This window comes from Chrysemys picta, chromosome 2 (assembly GCF_011386835.1).
Source record: "Chrysemys picta bellii isolate R12L10 chromosome 2, ASM1138683v2, whole genome shotgun sequence".
In the NCBI taxonomy this organism is placed as follows: Eukaryota; Metazoa; Chordata; order Testudines; family Emydidae; genus Chrysemys; species Chrysemys picta.
This window is the reverse complement of record NC_088792.1, coordinates 117,097,849-117,116,337: the sequence shown is the minus strand read 5'-3', so window position 1 is coordinate 117,116,337 and position 18,489 is coordinate 117,097,849. Positions and strand designations below refer to the sequence as shown.

The 18,489-nt window shown below is 46.0% G+C and overlaps 1 protein-coding gene across 3 annotated transcripts in view; it reads left to right on the top strand.

Moving 5' to 3' along the window:
• The window catches only part of LOC101934137 (palmitoyltransferase ZDHHC11), a 97,157-nt gene that overhangs the window by 1,310 nt on the left and 77,358 nt on the right, over positions 1 to 18,489 (top strand). Inside the window, exon 1 of one of the 3 annotated variants that reach the window (XM_065584063.1) lies at positions 13,592 to 13,935. The exons of the other annotated variants lie outside the window; for them this stretch is intronic. Within the exon in view, the coding sequence (XP_065440135.1) occupies positions 13,726 to 13,935 (210 nt within the window). The 5' untranslated portion in view covers positions 13,592 to 13,725. Of the gene's footprint in view, positions 1 to 13,591; positions 13,936 to 18,489 lie in introns of those variants that run through there. 3 annotated transcript variants of the gene reach the window in all.

Genomic DNA, 18,489 nt, shown 5'->3' with positions numbered 1-18,489 from the left:
GAAAATGAGGAACTAATAACACTGATGCAAGTTGCCCTCTTCTTTCCAGCAGTTCTGTCAACTATTCCAGTGTTGGGCTAATCAGACTGTAACACAGAATTACTGTGGGGAAAAATCTACTCTTGTGACTAAACCGAAACCACTCAATTTGACAACCTTGTAAGCTTGACCTGATGGAAAATCTATTTCTCTAGAGGAAATAGGCTTGTGTGTTAGAGTAATAGGAAACTTTATTTTCATTAAGTGAAACTTCTAAAAGCTCTGAGAGGCTGCTTAATCTGACTCAGATTATGATATTCTGTGTTTTTGCTGAGACACTATACTTTTATACTTAAACTACCCAGCAATTGATACATTTGAGTGATGTTTCTAATTTGCCATGACGCTTCTCTGCTCAATTATTATAAAATGTCTCCAAACCTTGACAAGAATATGTGTCTTTGTTTACAGGTAAAATCTATTTGAATTTAAACATACAGTGGAGAATCAAGAAACAGATCACAGAATCTCAAGTTTGTATCCAAATTTTTGCACGTGGATGCATTCACAAAACACGTCTCATGAGGCTATGTCTGTACTGCACTAGCATAATCTTCCCAAAAATTGGTCCAGTTTTAAAATTGGTTGGAGCTACAGTATAGACAAAAGCTGCTCTTTTACCTATTTCAGTTAAACTATCTGAAAAAACTTTAACAAAACTTGCTTTAAAAATGGTTCTGGCTGTTGAAGCTTTTTCTATGCTGCCCCCCTAACCAATTTGAGATGTGTTTTTGTCTTGCTTTTTTAGGGGAGAAATATCCATAGTGAAGATCAGTGTTTTGTTTTTGTTTCTAAAGACAATGTTGGTACTTTTTTATTTTGACACAACCAGCATATGTTGGACAGTGATAATCCAGCTTCTTTTGGCCTGGCTGGAACGTATGTTACCCAGTACATACAAAATTAAATTTGAGCTAAAGAGGAGGAGCAAAAGTCTGAATTGCTGTACATGCACGAAAGTTCTAGTTTTCTTCCAAAAGTCCTCAAAATACTACAAGTTCTTGTAAAGACATAACAACAGAGATAATAAACTAACAATATAATATTGCTACTACTAGCCCTAATTAATACAATAGACTTTGGGAATCAAAGTAATCATTCTTCTTTATGTTTGCTTTTTAATCTGAGCAATGTGGGTCAAGATGTCTCACTTTAAAAATCAAAACAAAACTCTACTATCTCAAAGAATGATATGCCAATGAGAGATTTATTTGAAGCAGTTCTTTAGTAACTGAGGAACTTTCAGTGATGAATACTTACTAGCAACAAGAGGACAGTTACATATTAATAGCAGTAATATCATATTTCATAGCATCAATCCAGTATTCTAAGCAACAAACAGGAAGGCTTTCAAGTTCGTTCTCTAAGGACTGACTGCCAGTAAACTGGATCCATTATAAAACTATGTAGGCAGATTTCACTGTAGCTTGTTGCCACTGATCTGCCAGTCACAGTGAAATACATGACTATAAGCTATTATATATATCTGCTGTTGTTTTGACCTGCTAAAGAAAAAAATATTTTTTTCATATAATAATTTATTCTGGTCATCATAAAGAGTCCCTGTGCAGATCAACAGCATACCACGACTGTACACTGCTCATGACTTGCCCAAGATCACACCGGAAGTCACTTAGTGGTGTGAGTCGCAGTCCAATGCTTTAACCAGCAGACCATCCTTCCTCTGAGTCTTCAGTATTTAGGTCTGTAAAGACTTGAACCAGAGGACAGGGCATGTTTTTGTTTCTTTTACCCAGTCAAAATATTGGTATATAATTGTCTGTGTGTGGCAGGCATGGGGGTAACAACACAAATAATTTTTTTTTAAATTACCACGATCCAGAAGCTATACATTCAGAGCACGACTTAAAGAAAACATTTGGGGTGCCATTTCTCTTCACACTTGTTCTGATAGCTAACTTTCTTTTTTTTTTTAACTGTAAAAAGGCAACATTTTGAGGAAGATGATTTTTCTTGGTAAGCTTGATTGGAAGCACTTCAGGTTTTGTTTACATTCAGTTAATATTGTCATGTAATGTTGTTAGACACAGATTTTTTTTTTTTTATGGCAGTCCTCAACCCCTCAAGTTTCACCAGATCAAATCTAATTCTTGTAGAACTTTTGATGGCTACTGCACACAGCAGATCCCTAGTGTATTTTTTTTCAGATACTGCTTATTAATACTGAATAAGCAAGTCACCTAAATGTAGATCAGGGATCGGCAACCTTTGGCACGCGGCTCGCCAGGGTAAGCACCCTGGCGGGCCGGGCCGGTTTGTTTACCTGCCGCGTCCGCAGGTTCGGCTGATCGCGGCTCCCATTGGTCTCAGTTCGCTGCTCCAGGCCAATGGGGGCTGCAGGAAGCAATGCAGGCCGAGGGATGTGCTGGCCGCCGCTTTCTGCAGCCCCCATTGGCCTGGAACGGCGAACCGTGGCCAATGGGAGCGCAATCGCCCGAACCTGCGGACGCAGCAGGTAAACAAACCAGCTCGGCCCGCCAGGGTGCTTACCCTGGTGCCAAAGGTTGCTGATCCCTGCTGTAGATACTCTACAGTTCAAAGTTCACCCAAGTACTTTCACGAAAATTAAAGGGGAGTACTTTGTTAGTCAGCTCATAGTATAGTCACCTTTATTTTCTATGTCAAACACTTGGTGATATTTTCTTTTTCACCGGTGGAGTCTTGTTTGGCTGTTCAGTGGAGGATGACTACTCTCAGAGATTCTCTCTAAACTCTCTCAGTTTGAGTAGGATAACAGACTTACTTTTATTCCTTTTATGTAGCTTTGTTAATTACCAACACCCCATACCTGGCAAACACCTATTGCACTCTCATTAAGTTGTGGAACTGGTGTGTAAGCTTTAGTGAGCTGGCAAAACTGTTCTGTTTGTAAAGCTCTGTCTGCAGTGATGTCCATTTACTTCCTGAAGAATTTACAGTATCTGGGGCCGGTGCAACCTATTAGGTGACCTAGGGCGCTAGCATTTAGGGGGTGACATTTTCTTCGGCGGCGACCGGGGCGGCCGGTTCTTCGGCTGCCCCGGTCGTCGTTGGCATTTAGGTGGAGGGAGCTGGGGCAGGGAGCGCGGGGAGGGCTGCCTGCAGCAAGTAAGGGGGGGGGGTGGCACGCAGGGGAACTCTCCGCCCCAGCTCACCTCTGCTCTGCTTCCTCCCCTGATCACGTCGCCCCGCTCTGCTTCTCTCCCTTCCAGGCTTGCGGTGCCAAAGAGCTGTTTGGTGCCGGAAGCCTGGGAGGCAGGAGAAGTGGAGCAGCGACGGTGTGTTCGTGGAGGGGGCGGAGCAGAGGTGAGCTTGGGTGGGGAACTGCCGCACGGTTCCCCGGGCGGGGTGAGGAGCTGACACGGGGGGGCACCTCAGGGCGGAGGGGTGGGGTGAGGAGCTGCCATGGGGAGGTGCCTCAAGTTGGGGAGTTGCATTGGGGGGGCACCTCAGGGCAGGGGGGAGCGGGGAGCTGCCGCAGGGCTCGGGGAGGAGGGAGGGCGCAGGTGGAAGTTTCGCCTAGGGCGCGAAACATCCTTGCACCGGCCCTGACAGTATCCTACCAGCATGTTATATAATTCAGAGTTTGCATTTAGAATTTTTTAGTAACCTGGATGCTAGATTTTTTTTTTCCTTCTAGAAAAGAAGCTGCTTTCTGTCATTGCTTGTTTTTTTTCCTCCGAAGAAAACATGAGAAATAGCTCTGGTAAAATTAAGGGTAATAACTTAATAGATAATTATGAGTATTAGTGATAGCAAATGTGAACAATTAATACTTTGTCATAGTTTCATAATAACTTCCATAGTAACTTCTAGATCACTTGATTTTTGTGCAGTTACCAGGAATAATAACTCCTGAAGTTCGGTGTGTTGATGGACCTGTAAATGTCTGTATCGTTCTTTTCAGAAAAGAAATATAAATGATTGCTAGCAATTAGGCTTAAAAGCTTTGTTTGGAATCATCATTACATGGTTCCCCCGCTCACCTGTTTTCTTTCCCCCCACTCCTGAAAGTTTTTTAGTTTTGGGGCTGATACACTAGAAGACAGGGGGAGATATAGTCTTCTCTCTGCCACCAAGAAATTAGGCAAATTAAATCTGTTACTTAGCATTATCTGTGTGCACATCTTTTTTTTTTTTTTGGTCAATCTGCTTTCTAGAATAGCAGTTCTTAGATAAACTTACCGAGGTTGCTACACTTAGCCGTGTTGATGGGAGAGCGTCTTCTCCGGGAGGTGGAGTACACAAATCGATGGGAGAGTGCTCTCCCATCGATTTAGCGTGTCTTCACCAGACCTGCTAAATTGACATGCGCTACATCGATTGCAGCAGTGCCGATCTACCGGCAAGTGTAGACGCACCCTTAGTTTAGGTTAAGAAATGTCGAATGCTGGATGAGCAAGGGAAGTGAGCCTGCTTTTTTTTTTTATTGTGGGGGGGTGGGGAGGGATCACTTTTTGAATTTTAAATACAACTTAAGTTCTGATTTTGGGTACAAATGGAAAAGATATTGGGCCAAATTCACAAAGTGGATGGTACAGAGGGACTGTAACCCAGCTGCACCTATTAGCAGAAAATTCCTATTGGACGGGAACTCCCAGCTGGCACAAGTGCAGTGTAGGTGGGCCCTGTGCCTCTGAGTGCACACACCAACTTGTGAAGATGCCATACTGGAGATGGAAGGGGCCTGGCAAGACAGAGCTCCACCATAAAATTTCTGAGACAGTAGCTGCTGCCAGCAAGCTCCCTCCATCCTGAACTCTGTCCTGTCCCTCTCCCTCCCCCCCACTCTGTGGAGATGGGGTACAGGAGCAGAGGAAGGGGGACACCCTGACATCAGCACCCCTCTTCCCCCTTACCTCCTGCACAGCAATCAGGAGGCTCCCGGGAGCAGCTCCAAGGCAGAGGGCAGGAGCAGCACGGCAGTGGGAGGAGGGACACCTGAACTGCCCAGCAATTGATAACCTGCTTGGCAGCAGCCACACAGGGAACTTAGGGGAGCTGATGGGGGGCTGTTGGCCCACCCTGGTTCCAAGCCCCCACCAGCTAGCTCCAACGGGCTGCTCTTTTTGCAAGGTGTGGACAAAGCAGGCGGCTGCCAAACAACACTATAAGGGAGCATTGGGCAACTTTAAACGAGCACGTTCTCTAATTCAGAGGTTCTCAAACTGTGGACCACGGACCACCGGTGGTCCGCGAGCTCCATTCAGGTGGTCTGCGGATAGTTCCCTCTAAGGTACACTCCTGAGCGGCCGCACATGAGAGAATGAAGGGCCACCCACCTAATTAGTGGAGCCGTGCAGGTGTGGCTCTTCTATTAAGGTGCCTGGGCCCTGGAGAAGATGCACATGTAAGGTAAGGTGGTGGCCTTGGGGGGAATAGGGAGTAGGTAGGAGGGGTCAGTGATGTGAGAAGAGGGGGTGGGGGGAATTTGGGACGTGCAGGGCTACGGTGGCCATAGAAAGAGGCTCAGGGATGCGGTTGCTGGGGAGAGACCCCCTTCCTTCCCAGCTTCAGCTCTGTGGCTGCTGTGGCGGGGGAGAGACTCCCCCTCCTTTCCAGCCAGAGCTCAGGGCCTGCTGCAGTGGGGAAGAGAGGGAAAGAACCCCCCTTCTTCCCAGTCCCAGCTTAGGGGCTGCTGCGGCAGGGGAGAGAGGGCACATCCATCGCATTAGAAAGGTTAAGACTACTGATATTAAAATATGAGTTGTGTGTTTTTATGTGTAGAACAAAAAAAGATTATTATTATTTAAGGTATTTTTTATATAGCACTTTTATCCAAAGCGCTTTACATTAGTTAGCTAATGGTACATACAACATTTGGAAAGATCATTAAGTGGTCCACCAAGACCCTCAGCAATTTTCAAGTGGTCCGCAGAAAAAAAGTTTGAGAGCCACTGCTCTAATTGATCAGCAACGTAACAACAAAACGATGTTAACCGGGACGACTTTAAGTGAGGAGTTACTGTATATTGGCTTACAAGGCAGGTGTGTGGGGGGGGTGGGAGCGGGACTTGGACCTGTTCTGGGCACGACCAAAAGTTATACAAACCTGCTGCCCCTGGATATACCTCTTAAAGGGTTCATTTATACCTAATGAAATTAGCAACAGGCAAGCAGCTGTTTATCAGCTACAACACTGCTCTCAAGGCAGTGGGTTTTATTCTACCTGTAATCCCTTACAGTTGATATGAGTTAATGAGAAATTAAAAACATTATATGCCTAGCATTCTGATCTTTTACTGGACCACACCGCTTTTTATAACTATATCTAGTACAGCTCCAACACAATAAATCTCCTCAGAATTTGGCAGTTAAGTAGCACCTGTCTCCAAGACTAGTTAAAACAGACTAGAAGACTTAAATTTTACATCAGTTCAAGGCACATTATTTTAATTCTTTAATGCCTTGGAATGCATTTGTGTCAATTCTTTAATTTTCAAAAGGAAATAATTTAGATCAAGTGTAGAAATCTTAACAAAGTTAATGCAAATAAATGATTTGACCTACCTCATCTCTTTTGGTGGGTAATACATTTTTTCATAAAGAAAACAAAGTTTATATTTTAGGCATTATATTTAACTGTTCTTACTTCATTGTCAGTGGAAGGGGGGGCAGAAACACCTCTCCAATTCCCTAGAATGCAATGCAGAACACTGGGAAGAAGACTTGCTTTCTTCTGTAACCACTGTTGCACTATATTTGGCCTAAGGATAAATGATGCATATTATTTATTGGTACATTTCCAAGCACTAGAGTCTCCACCAAAATTAAAGAAGTTAACATAACTGTAAATTACAAACTAATTAAGTTATATATCAAACTTGATCAATTTTAAATCAATCAATACTTCTATTAGCTGCCAGTATCTCCAAATTCTCAGCAACCTCCAAGTAAGTTTCAAACAGCTCACCTGTAACCTAGTAACAGGCCGTATTCACAGCAAAGGAGTATTTACACTGCTAAAAATCCACACTGGAACTTTTCCCCCCTCTTTTAAACCTCAGCCTCATGCACTGCAAATCACATGACAGGGCAAGAAATACAACCACCTTTATTAAGTCCTTATATTTTAGAACTTTAGAAATCTTTTACAACAATTTAGCAAGCATGAAGCAACTCTTTAAAAGTCTGACCAAGGTTTTCAGAAGTGACTAGTGATTTTGGGTGTCTCGATTTTTGGGTGTCTAAGTGGAGATCCCTTTAAAGGGACTTGATATTCAGAGTGTAGATGTTCAGCAGTTTTTCAAAATCAGGCCCCTTTAAGGAGTCTCCATTTGGACACTCCAGAATCACTAGTTACTCTCTGCATAGGCAGGAGTCTGCCTGCATGGATCCATGTGCAGGATCAGGGCCCTGGTTAAAATTATGAATGGGCGTATGGAGGGTGGAGCTGAGATCAATCTGAATTTATACATTAAACCAATTGGATACAGACAGGATGCTATAGAGAAACAAAAACCAACTATATTTAGTAGGCATGAGTTTATTTTAAGTCTTTGTGACCATCTTCAGTTATTGTAAGTGCTCAGCCACCAACTTAACATTGCTCAGACAGGAAATGTTAGGAAAGTGTTTGCTGTCAGACCACAAAGTAGTTGTGCAGTCATAATTTCAACTAGTCACACTAAACTATGATTAGAACCAGGCTCCTCATCCTTCTAATTCAAATTCACTTCTATACTCACTTCTTCCACATTACCCTCCACTGTTAACTTTGTACCACCTAGGGGTTGCCACCTTTCTAATTGCCGATAACCAGACCGCCCCCAGGCCCCGCCCACATTGCGCACTCTTCCCTCCTCCCCCCACCCCCACCCCCACTTGCTGGATCCTCTCAAGGAGCCTGCCTGAAGGTAGGAGGCAGCCCTGGCTGAGCAGAGGCTGGCGTGCGTTAATGACCCAGTGCCTTCCCCTGCCCTCGGTAACCAGACTTTTGGTTCGGGTGCCATTTAGGGTTGCCAGGTCCCCTTTTTGGTCAAATGATACCCGGACACAGAAGCCAAAAAATTGACTGACTGGGTATAACCCAGATGGTTGGCAACCCTAGTACTACCCCTAGGATTTAGATGAATAAGTTATAATATTGCTTTACCAACAAGCAAACACTAAACAAAAGATTTGAGACTAATTACAACCATCATGATCCTGCATACAGGCAAGCCTACTACAGTGTTTCAATGCTTAATTAATGCTCAAGATATTTTCAGGAGAAAGTGGGTGAGTTAATATCGTTTATTGGGCCAAGTTCTGTTGGAGAGAGAGACAAACTTAGACAGAGCTCTTCTTCAGGTCTAGGAAATGTACTCAGTTTCATAGTTAAATACAAGGTGGAACAGATTATTTAGCATAAGTAGTTAACACATATTTCAAAGAAGACCATTCAAGGTGAAGTGGCCAGTTAACACCCCTCCAGCCATAGGGGGGAAAAGTGGTGCTGGTGGAGGCTGCAGGGGATAGTGGGTTATAGATTGTTGTAATAAGCCATAAAAGCAATAAAAATATTACCTCACCCACCTTCTCTCTAATATCCTGGGACCAACAAAGCTACAACAATACTGCATATAAGATATTTTATTTAGGTAAGGCAGCTCCAACCATTCCTCGTAAGAAGCCAGACAACTAGAAGGCAAGGACTGCGGTTCCAATAAAAAGACTTGACCTTCAGTCTGTGTCTGCAGGACTAGGACTGGTAAAGAGAAAGTAACACTTACATTCTGCGCAAATTAGATCTAGAACTTATTGAGACAATATTAAGGAAACTCAAGGCTGCCATTTTTACAGTTACTTTTCAGAGCGGTACCACAAGTGTGATCTATTTAAGGTACCACCAGTGCTGGGTTTACAGTGGCGCCATGGAGCTGGGCCCATGCTCAGAAGGGGCCCTGACCTGCTCTGCTTGCTGGCTCCCCCCTGCCCACCACTGGCTCCTCTCAGCCTGCAGGGTTCTGCAGGGTGCTCTGCATTTGTGGGGGGGGGTCTTGGAAGAGCTCTGGCCTAGGCAGTCGTGTGTGTGTGTGTGTGTGTGTGTGTGTGTGTGTGTGTGTGTGTGTTGCAGAGGTGCTGAATTTCTGATTTCCCCATGGGTGCTTGACCCCAGCTCTGTCCTAAGCCCCGCCCCCACGCCACCCTTTCCCCCAAGGCCCTGTCATCCACCTCTTCCTGCCCCCACTCCACCCTCCTGCTTCTTGCCCCTGTTCTTCCCCCTCCCCTCCAGGGCCTCCTGCCCACTGCTGAGCAGCTGATCAGTGGTGGGCAGGAGGTGCCGGGGACGAGGGGGAGGATCTGATCGATGGGGCTGCTGGTGGGTGCTGAGCACACACTCCTTTTTTTCTGTGGGTGCTCCAGCCCTAGAGCACCCATGGAGTCAGCACCTATGGGGTGTTGGGCGGGGGAGCTGTGTGGCGTGGCATGGGCCCACCGCCGAGGGGAAAGGGCATGCTGGCAGCACAGGGCTGGGCAGGCCACTGTGCCTCTGGCAACTGCCGGTTTGTAAATAGTGCCCTTGCACTGGGCTGGGCGGAGCGGGGCCACTCCTGCCACGCCATGCCCCATTGCCTCTGGCTGGCCCTTTGCTCTGGGGACTGACCTCCCTGCGCCATGCTCCATTGCTCCTATGGGGGCCCACAATTTTTTTGGTGCCAGGCCCACAAAATGTTAATCCGGCCCCGGGTACCACAAGTGCGATCTATTTCAGAACAGCATCAGTTTTCTAACCCCTTTGAAATCTTTCATTAAATGTTGCTAGTGTCCACATTGCATATTTGCTTCTCTAGTGATCTCAGCTAGAACGTCTGAGCTCCTCTTTTTGAGCAGAATTGTCGTTCAGCACAACACTAGTAGAATAACTCCTGATAAGGCAGGTGGTGCAAGTACAGCTTTACAATTCCTTATGGTGAGAGTTTAGTCCAAACTAAATTCTTTAAGGGGCATATTGTGAAACTGAAAACATGTACAGTAACTCCTCACTTAACATGGTCCCCATTAATGTTGTTATGTTGCTGATCAATTAGAGAAAATGCTCGTTTAAAGTTGCCCAATGCTCCCTTATAGTGTTGTTTGGCAGCCGCCTGCTTTGTCCACAGCTTGCAAAAAGAGCAGCCCGTTGGAGCTAGCTGGTGGGGGCTTGGAACCAGGGTGGACCGCCAGGCCCCCCCCATCAGCTCCCCTAAGTTCCCTGTGTGGCTGCCGCCCAGCAGGTTATCAATTGCTGGCAGTTCAGGTGTCCCTCCCACCCACTGCCCTGTGCTGTTCCTGCCCTCTGCCTTGGAGCTGCTCCGGGAGCCGCCTCCTTGCTGTGCAGATAGGGTGACCAGATGTCCCGATTTTATAGGGACAGTCCTGATTTTTGGGTCTTTTTCATATATATAGGCTCCTATTACCCCTCTCCCCATCCTGATTTTTCACACTTGCTGTCTGCATCCTATGTGCAGGGGGGGCAGGGGGAAGAGGGGTGCTGTTGTCAGGGTGTCCCCCTCCCTGGTTCCTGCCCCCACATCTCCACAGAGTGGAGGGGGGCACGACAGGGCTCAGAATGGAGGGAGTTTGCTGGCAGCAGCAGCTGCTGTCTCAAAGTCTCTCTCTCACATACAGGGTGTGTGTCTCTGTCTCTTTCTCTGCCATGCTGTCTCCCCTCTCTCCCCCCTCCATTCCTGCTGCCTTATAGAGTGTGAGGCTGCATTAGCGTGTTAACCCTTGAGGACTCAGCCAAGTGCTAGTTCATCATTTAGCAGTAAGGCAATCCCTGGGAAATATCCCACCCTCTGACTCCACCACCTCAACCAAGCTTCACAATCCTCATTGCTATGTACAGTATTAAATAGTTTGTTTAAAACTTGTGTGTGTGTGTGTGTATATATATATATATATATATATATATAGATATATATATATATGTCTTTTGTCTGGCAAAAAAAATAAATTCCCTGGAACCTAACCCCCCATTTACATTAATTCTTATGGAGAAATTGGATTTGCTTAATATCATTTCACTTAAAGTAGCATTTTTCAGGAACATAACTACAATGTTAAGTGAGGAGTTACTGTATATTTTTTAAAATAATGTAAAAATGTGAGGGCTCTGGGGTGGGGCTGGTGATGAGGGGTTTGGGGTGTGGGAGGGGCTCAGGCAGAGGGCTGGGGTGCAGGGGTGAGGGCTGTGGATGAGGAGTTTGGGGTCGGAGGGGCTCAGGGCTATGGCAGAAGGTTGGGGTACAGGGGGTGAGAGCTCTGGGGTGGGACAGGGCTGGGGATGAGGAGTTTAGGGTGCAGACAGGCTGCCCCGGGGCAAGGGCCACAGAGGAGGATTCCCCCCAGCCCTCTCCCTGCAGGCAGCAGCGAGCTCCGGGAGAGGCCCCCCCCCACTTCCTCCCTGCACCACATTCACCTTGCACCACTGTCACTGCATATGCTCCTAGGGCCTCTCTCAGGTAGAGGAAGCCCCCTTGTCTTCCCTGCGGTGGGTGCTGGGGGGGGGCTGCCATCACATGTGTGCCTCCTCCCCTGCTGCTGCCCCTGACTCTAGCCTCACTGGGGGTGGGGGGTGAGGCTGCCCCTTGTCCAGCGTGGGGCAGGAGCAGTGACTGCGGGCGGTGGGAGGGCGCCCTTTGGTGGTGGAGGGTCCCATTGGAAAATGAAAGAGTCTGAGGGGAAAGGGCAGGCTCAGGGTCAGTCTGCCCTGGCAGTAGTAGCTGGGGGCACTAGGGCCCTGCGAGTTGACGGGGACAGTCTGCTCTGGGGACCCGGGAAGGCGAGTGGGGACAGCAAGTGGGGGCTGAGAGGCACTCGGGGAAGGCGCGTGGGGGCGGCAGGCGGGGCCAGGGGAGAGACCCAGCCCCAAACATTGGTGGAGCCAGGGCCCCAGGCCCTGAATATTGCTGGAGCCCGGGCACCATGAGCCCATACAACTCGCCGCCTATGGGTATATCCTGTAATATGAAGGCATAAAGGCAGATCCTTCTCCTATAACCTCTTCCCGTCCCCTGATGCAAAGCCCTACTAGACAAACTTGGTACAAGGGGGTCTTACAGAGGTGTGATTAGGGTTACCATACGTAACAAATAAAAAAAGAGGACCCTCCACGGGGTCCTGGCCCCACCCATTTCCCACCCCACCCCGCACCAACTCCGCCCCGCCCCCAACTCCACCTTAACTCCGCCCCCTCCTCCCTCCCACTCCCAGCCACGCGGAAAGGGCTGCCCGAGCGCTACCAGCTTCACGGTTTCCCGGGCAGCCCCCAGACCCTGCGCCCCCAGCCAGCGCTTCCCCAGCGCAGCTGGAGCCCGGGAGGGGAAGCGCCCAGCTGGGGGCGCAGGGTCTGGAGGCTGCCCGGCAAACCGTGAAGCCGGTAGCGCTTGGGCTTCGGGCAGCCCCTTGCCTCCGGACCCTGCGCCTCCAGCCGGGCACTTCCTCTCCCGGGCTCCGGCGGCGCAGGGTCCGGAGGTATGGGGGCTGCCCAAAGCCCATAGCGCTCGGCTCTTAAACAGAGCCGAAGAGTCGGGGAGGAGCAGAGCCGCCGTGACCGGAGTTATAAGCACTTCAAATTCTCTCTCACAAGACTCACTGGCGAAGCTTGCAAGACCCTATACTCAGCTCAGTAATATTTCTCCGTGTGGATGCAATGTGCTAATTTTTTGAACATCGCATCCCATCAAAGCCAAAACTTCAGCAAATGTTCTAGGCATCAGCAGGCAGAATCCTGTTGATTTGGGGGGAAATTGGAAAACCAGAAGAGGAAAATGAGGGAGACACAGCCTCCCCCCACCCCCATCTGTTGAGCAGAGCCAGCAGCTTCAGCCACCTCTGTAAATTTCTGTAGCTCAAAGAACCAGTGGTTGGCAGCCATTGACACTTTCCAGTGTAATAATATCCCACTGGCATGGCCCAACAGAGTTTAACATGTTGACACCCTGAATGACAAAAAGGAAGGAAATAAGAATAGGGATTGGGAGGAGTAGGGAGGCATAGTGGGGAATAGGGTGCATAGTGGGGAATAGGGTGCACACAGAATGCCTGACAGGGAGGGAGAATGGAGTCCCTAGTATGGGGAGGGGGGGCAGGCGGGCACAGAGCACCTAGCATGGGAAAAGGAGTAAATGGGGGATACATAGAACCTCTAGATGGGGAGACAGTGAGGATCCCTGGTATGGTAAGAGGAATGAGAGGCACACAGAGCCCCTGGTGTGAGAAGAGGATTTAGAGGGGAGGTTTCAGGAGTTGCTGAAATACAGAGAGGAGGGTGGCTCCCAGGAATCTTGTAAAGTGGAATGTAAGGATGCGAGTTGTCCCTGGTGTGTATAATGCACTCATCTACAGAAGCAACGAAGTGTGCGACTCTCTCGTTGATTTTGCTGTGTGTGTGTGTGGGAAGAGAAACTGAAGCAATGTGTGTGCAGTCCAGTATTAGAGATGGAATCTTTTTTTTTTTTTTTAATTTTCCCCTGAAAATGCTAACCTTTTACTCAGATGTGACCATTCTCACCAACCGTTTGTACTTCCTCCTTGTGGTTTCCTCTTTCTTCAACTCAAAAACTCAGAACATGAGTTTCTCTTTTAAAACGGAGCAGAGAAAGACAGGAGTTACTATTCATCTTAGTTGAAAGTGCTCTTGGTGCTTTGAAAAGCCTTTAATCTGACATAATTGAGGGCTGAAATCTTGCATGAATCTAGTCAAAAGTCAGAGACTTCATGAAAGCGGAGAAGGATTGTTTTCCTTTCATTTTTTCGTTGTTAAAGAAGACGTGTGACATGAGTTCACCTACTTGCTGCATTTCTAATGTTTGCAATCCACAAAGGTCTAGATTCTCAAAAGGATATCAAAGCATCCTGTCATATCATTATAAACCTTTGGGATTTGTTGATCATTATTGTCAATGCTGCTGCATATTTTGGTACTGGGTAAGTTGCATATTTGTTGTTGTATTTTGTTGTAATGTATACCCAGATTTGTTTTAGTTGGACTTGGAAATCTTTTCCCTTGCCCCCCACCCCCTCAAAATCTTTAGTAATTTAGTAAAAATGAAATTTAAAAAAATTAAATCAAACTTGAGTAGAATTTAGAACATAGCAATTAGGCAGGGGGACCAGATTAAGTTTCTAGTGCTTTGCAACTCCAGGCTGAGCATGAATATTACTCATTATTTTAAAAGCATGTACACATTTCTAAAGACCACACATAGGTATTTCATATGTACTCCTACTGTTCTCTTTTTGAAATCTTGAAATCCCTTTTCTGATTTCTACACATTAACATCAGTCAGTAGTTGGCAAGGTGTGCTGTTGGAGGCTGGAACTCTTTCACCAGTTGGCCATTTCTGTGAGGATAACCTGCATTTCCATTAGCATGGTGTATCCGAACTGGCAACAGAATAAACTTTGGGATCAGACTGGTTGCCAAAGTGCCATGTCAGAAATAGTTTTTAAACATTTGGACTTTCATTCTATTTCACTATAAATGGAATTTCACGGTATCATTTCATTATAAATGTGTATCATATGGCAAGGGAGTACATTTGCCTCGCTTGATTACTTTCAGGGTCTCATTTTGAATACTCTCAAGTCCATGCCACAGCAAATAAGAAAAAAAAATCACAAAGCAGAAAAACTGGTGCCTTAAAATCCAGTTATATAAGTATGTCTGCCTAGCTTGTATCTTTCGTGTACATTATAAGCAACAAAAAAACTTTTTTTACACTGCAAAACTATTGAAGATGTTTTAAAATCCCAGTGAAGAAAAAAGCCTCTTTCTTTACATGAAAATCAAAATAATAATCTGTGTCTAGAGCTCCTTGTGCTCTGGATTTCCCAAATAACTTTGCTGTGATACGCACTACCCTGTTTCACAAATGACTGGTGACCACAAATGACTTGTGACCATCAGTGACTGGTTTGGGGGGACATTGAACATTTTATGCATGGCCCTGCTGCTGCTGTCATTGACCTACAAGTAAGATGATGGCTGCTTGAGATGATATTATTTACATAGAAGTAAAGAAAACAAGAAGTCTGACCAAAATGGAAAAAGGAGGGCAGTGTTACTGTATGCTTGAGAGGGGCCATTTCCTTACGGGTTACTTATGGCTGTGTTCGTCTGTTTCTGTCAGAATTTCTCCTGGGTCCACTAGTTTGGTATCAGCTAAATTCAAAGTATGCCCATGATTGTGTTACTAGTTGAATGCTGCACAGGGAGAGCCAGTTTGCTGTACTAATTTTGCTATTACTATTTGATTTAGAAGAATTCTTGAAGAGGTGGTATGATGATCGCCAAGTAAGGGATAAAACAGCTACAGTAACTTGTCAAGGCTAACAAGCTTTGGTTTCCTATCACATTTATAGGTGTGGCAGCATTTTATAGACTAAAACTTCTTAAGAGGTCTACTGATAGTATGACCTATGAAAATTCATAGCCCTCCCCACTCCAAGAAAAGAAGATGGGTGCATATTTGTTGCAGTTCATACTTTTGTCCATTTAAAGTGAGGTGGTAGCAATGCAACCTCAAAGAAATGAAATTGATTCTGTTTTATGTTTGGCCAAACAAAATTAAAGGCCAAATTAAAAAATGAGAAAATAATGTGAAGATATGCATAAACCCTTTGCTTTAACTTGTAATAATAATGAGGCATTGAACCTGTGGAGAAGCAATAAAATGGCCTTTTTCAGATGCCCTAAGTTAACTAGGTATTAGTTACAACTGTTAAATAGATTGCTGGGAAACCTCATAAGGAAACAGGGCTTTTGAGGTAAGGCTACTGCTTAAAAGGAACAAAAGAGAACTGCTAGTGTAAACTGTGGTTTTAATTGAACAGAAGGATCTTTTGCTCCTGGGTTGGAGGAACTTACTAAAGAGAGGAAACCTCTAAAGAATAATCCATATGAGACCGAAGCTATTGGTTAGGGTTTCTCTTTGGGAGCCTATGTGACAGCATACGTTTGTAGAAAGACAGAAACAGCTTCTCCAAAACCATGTATGATTTATTTTGCACAGTGCTTAGAAAAGTAGATATAAAATAACAAAGAGGCTTTTACATGCATATTCCCTTACCTAAGCTTAGCATCTCTATCCATAGCTCAGGCAGGTCTGGTTTATTCCCTGTCTCTGAGTTTGGAGAACCAATTTACAGAGCTTGCATTGCTGCCTAATCTTTTTGTCTCTGTCTGTCAGCCTTTTCATTGACACATCCCTGGCCAGCCTCTCTCAGCTCACCCAAAAAGCCCCTTCCTATCTGGCAGAGGTACCTTTTTAACTGGTAAGGGCCTTTTGATTTCAGGCTTTACCTGGGTAAAAGTAAATTATCCTAGCCTGGATGGAGCCAGGGAGGTAAATTCTCCCATCACTTGATATTCTAACCATTGTTTCCCAGCTTCAAAGAAGTCTGTCTTTGCTTTACCTGTCTTGCTAGGTTCTGTAATATCCTATTTAGAGCTTTCTTTGATTCAGACAGGCTGCAATACAAAATTGAACAGGGAAACTGAGTCACACAATATTCATAAAAATAATAGACATTTCCGCAGTTGGTCACAGATGTGACTATCTCATACCTGAAGATCAGCTGTGGCCTTCCTTAGGTATAATGCTTGATGCCTCTGGTCGAGATTACTTGTTTACAACCTTAAACACAAGTTAACACCAGAACATCCATGAGTAGGAGGGCTACAGGAGGACCTATATATTGTCCATAAGTTGAGACTCCACGTTCCCTCCAACTGCTACACTACCCTGCTCTGCTGCCTGAGTCTATAGCTGCTGGAGGGGGTCCCCTGGGTCCCATCTTCTCACTCTCCCCAGACACCAAGACAACAGGAGTTGGATTTTAAAAAGAGCTGCTGGGACTCCACTGAACAGCAGACATGACCTCTAGAGCCTGTAGACTTCTCCCTTCTGTCATCACCACACAACTTCACTCCCATCCCCTGAGTTCTCATATGATTCACTTGCCTCATTTAGATACCAGACTGACTTACCACTTCCTTGTATCGCTTGATTTCTGTACTGTGTTCTACTGCCTTTTAACTGTGTGTTTGATTTCTACTGCTCCATCTCACCTGCCCCCTTGTCTCCGGTGACCTTCTTTCTCCCCTCTCCCCCACTTTTTTGTCCCTGCCTTCATTACTTTCACCTCTGATCCCCTTCCTGCTGCCTTCTTCCTTCCTTCCTTCCCTCCTGCCATTCTAGGGTGACCAGATTTTTATAGGGACAGTCCCTATTGTTGGGGCTTTGTCTTATATATACACTGTTAACCCCCACCCAACCACATCCCAATTTTTCACACTTGCTATCTGGTCACCCTATGCCAACCACGGCTAGACCTCCCTCCTTTTCATCTCTGTGCTCTTTGAAATATTTAGTCTATCATCAAAAACTAATAAAAATCTGACCTTTCTATCTTCTACCTCAGTGTTTCCCAAACTTGGGATGTCGCTTGTGTAGGGAAAGCCCCTGGTGGGCCGGGCCGGTTTGTGTACCTGCCGCGTCCGCAGGTCCAGCCGATCGCGGCTCCCACTGGCCGCGGTTCGCTGCGCCAGGCCAATGGGAGCTGGTGGAAGTGGGGGCCAGAACGTCCCTCGGCCTGCGCCGCTTCCTGCAGCTCCCATTGGCTGGAAACAGCCACTGGGAGCTGCGAGCAGCCGTACCTACAGACGCTCAGGTAAACAAAGCGTCTCGCGGCCCGCCAGGGGCTTACCCTGAACAAGCCACGAACCAAGTTTGGGAACCCCTGGTCTATACCATTCCTGACAGGTGTTTGTCTAACCTGCTCTTAAAAATGTCCAATGATGGAGATTCCACAACCTCCCTGGGCAATTTATTCTAGTGCTTAACCACCCTGACAGGAAGTTTTAACTAATGTCCAAACTAAACCTCCCTTGCTGCAATTTAAGCCCATTGCTTCTTGTCCTATCCTTAGAGGTTAAGGAGAACAGTTCTTCTCCTGCCTCCTTTTTAACAACCTTTTATGTACTTGAAAACTGTTATCATGTCCCCTGTCAGTCTTCTCTTTTTTCCAGATTAAACAAACCCAATTTTTTCAATCTTCCCTCATAGGTCATGTTTTCTAGATCTTTAATCATTTTTGTTGCTGTTCTCTGGACTTTCTCCAGTTTGTCCACATCTTTCGTGAAACGTAGTGCCCAGAACTGGACACAATACTCCAGTTGAGGCCTAATCAGTGTGGAGTAGAGCGGAAGAATTACTTCTCGTGTCTTTCTTACATATTCTTCCTAATACATCCCAGAATGATGTTCACTTTTTTTGCAACAGTGTTACACTGTTGACTCATATTTAGCTTGTGGTCCACATGACCCCCCAGATCCCTTTCCACAGTACTCCTTCCTAGGCAGTCATTTCCCATTTTGTATGTGTGCAACTGATTGTTCCTTCCTAAATGGAGTATTTTGCATTTGTCCTTATTGAATTTCATCCTATTTACTTCAGACCATTTGTCCAGAACATTTTG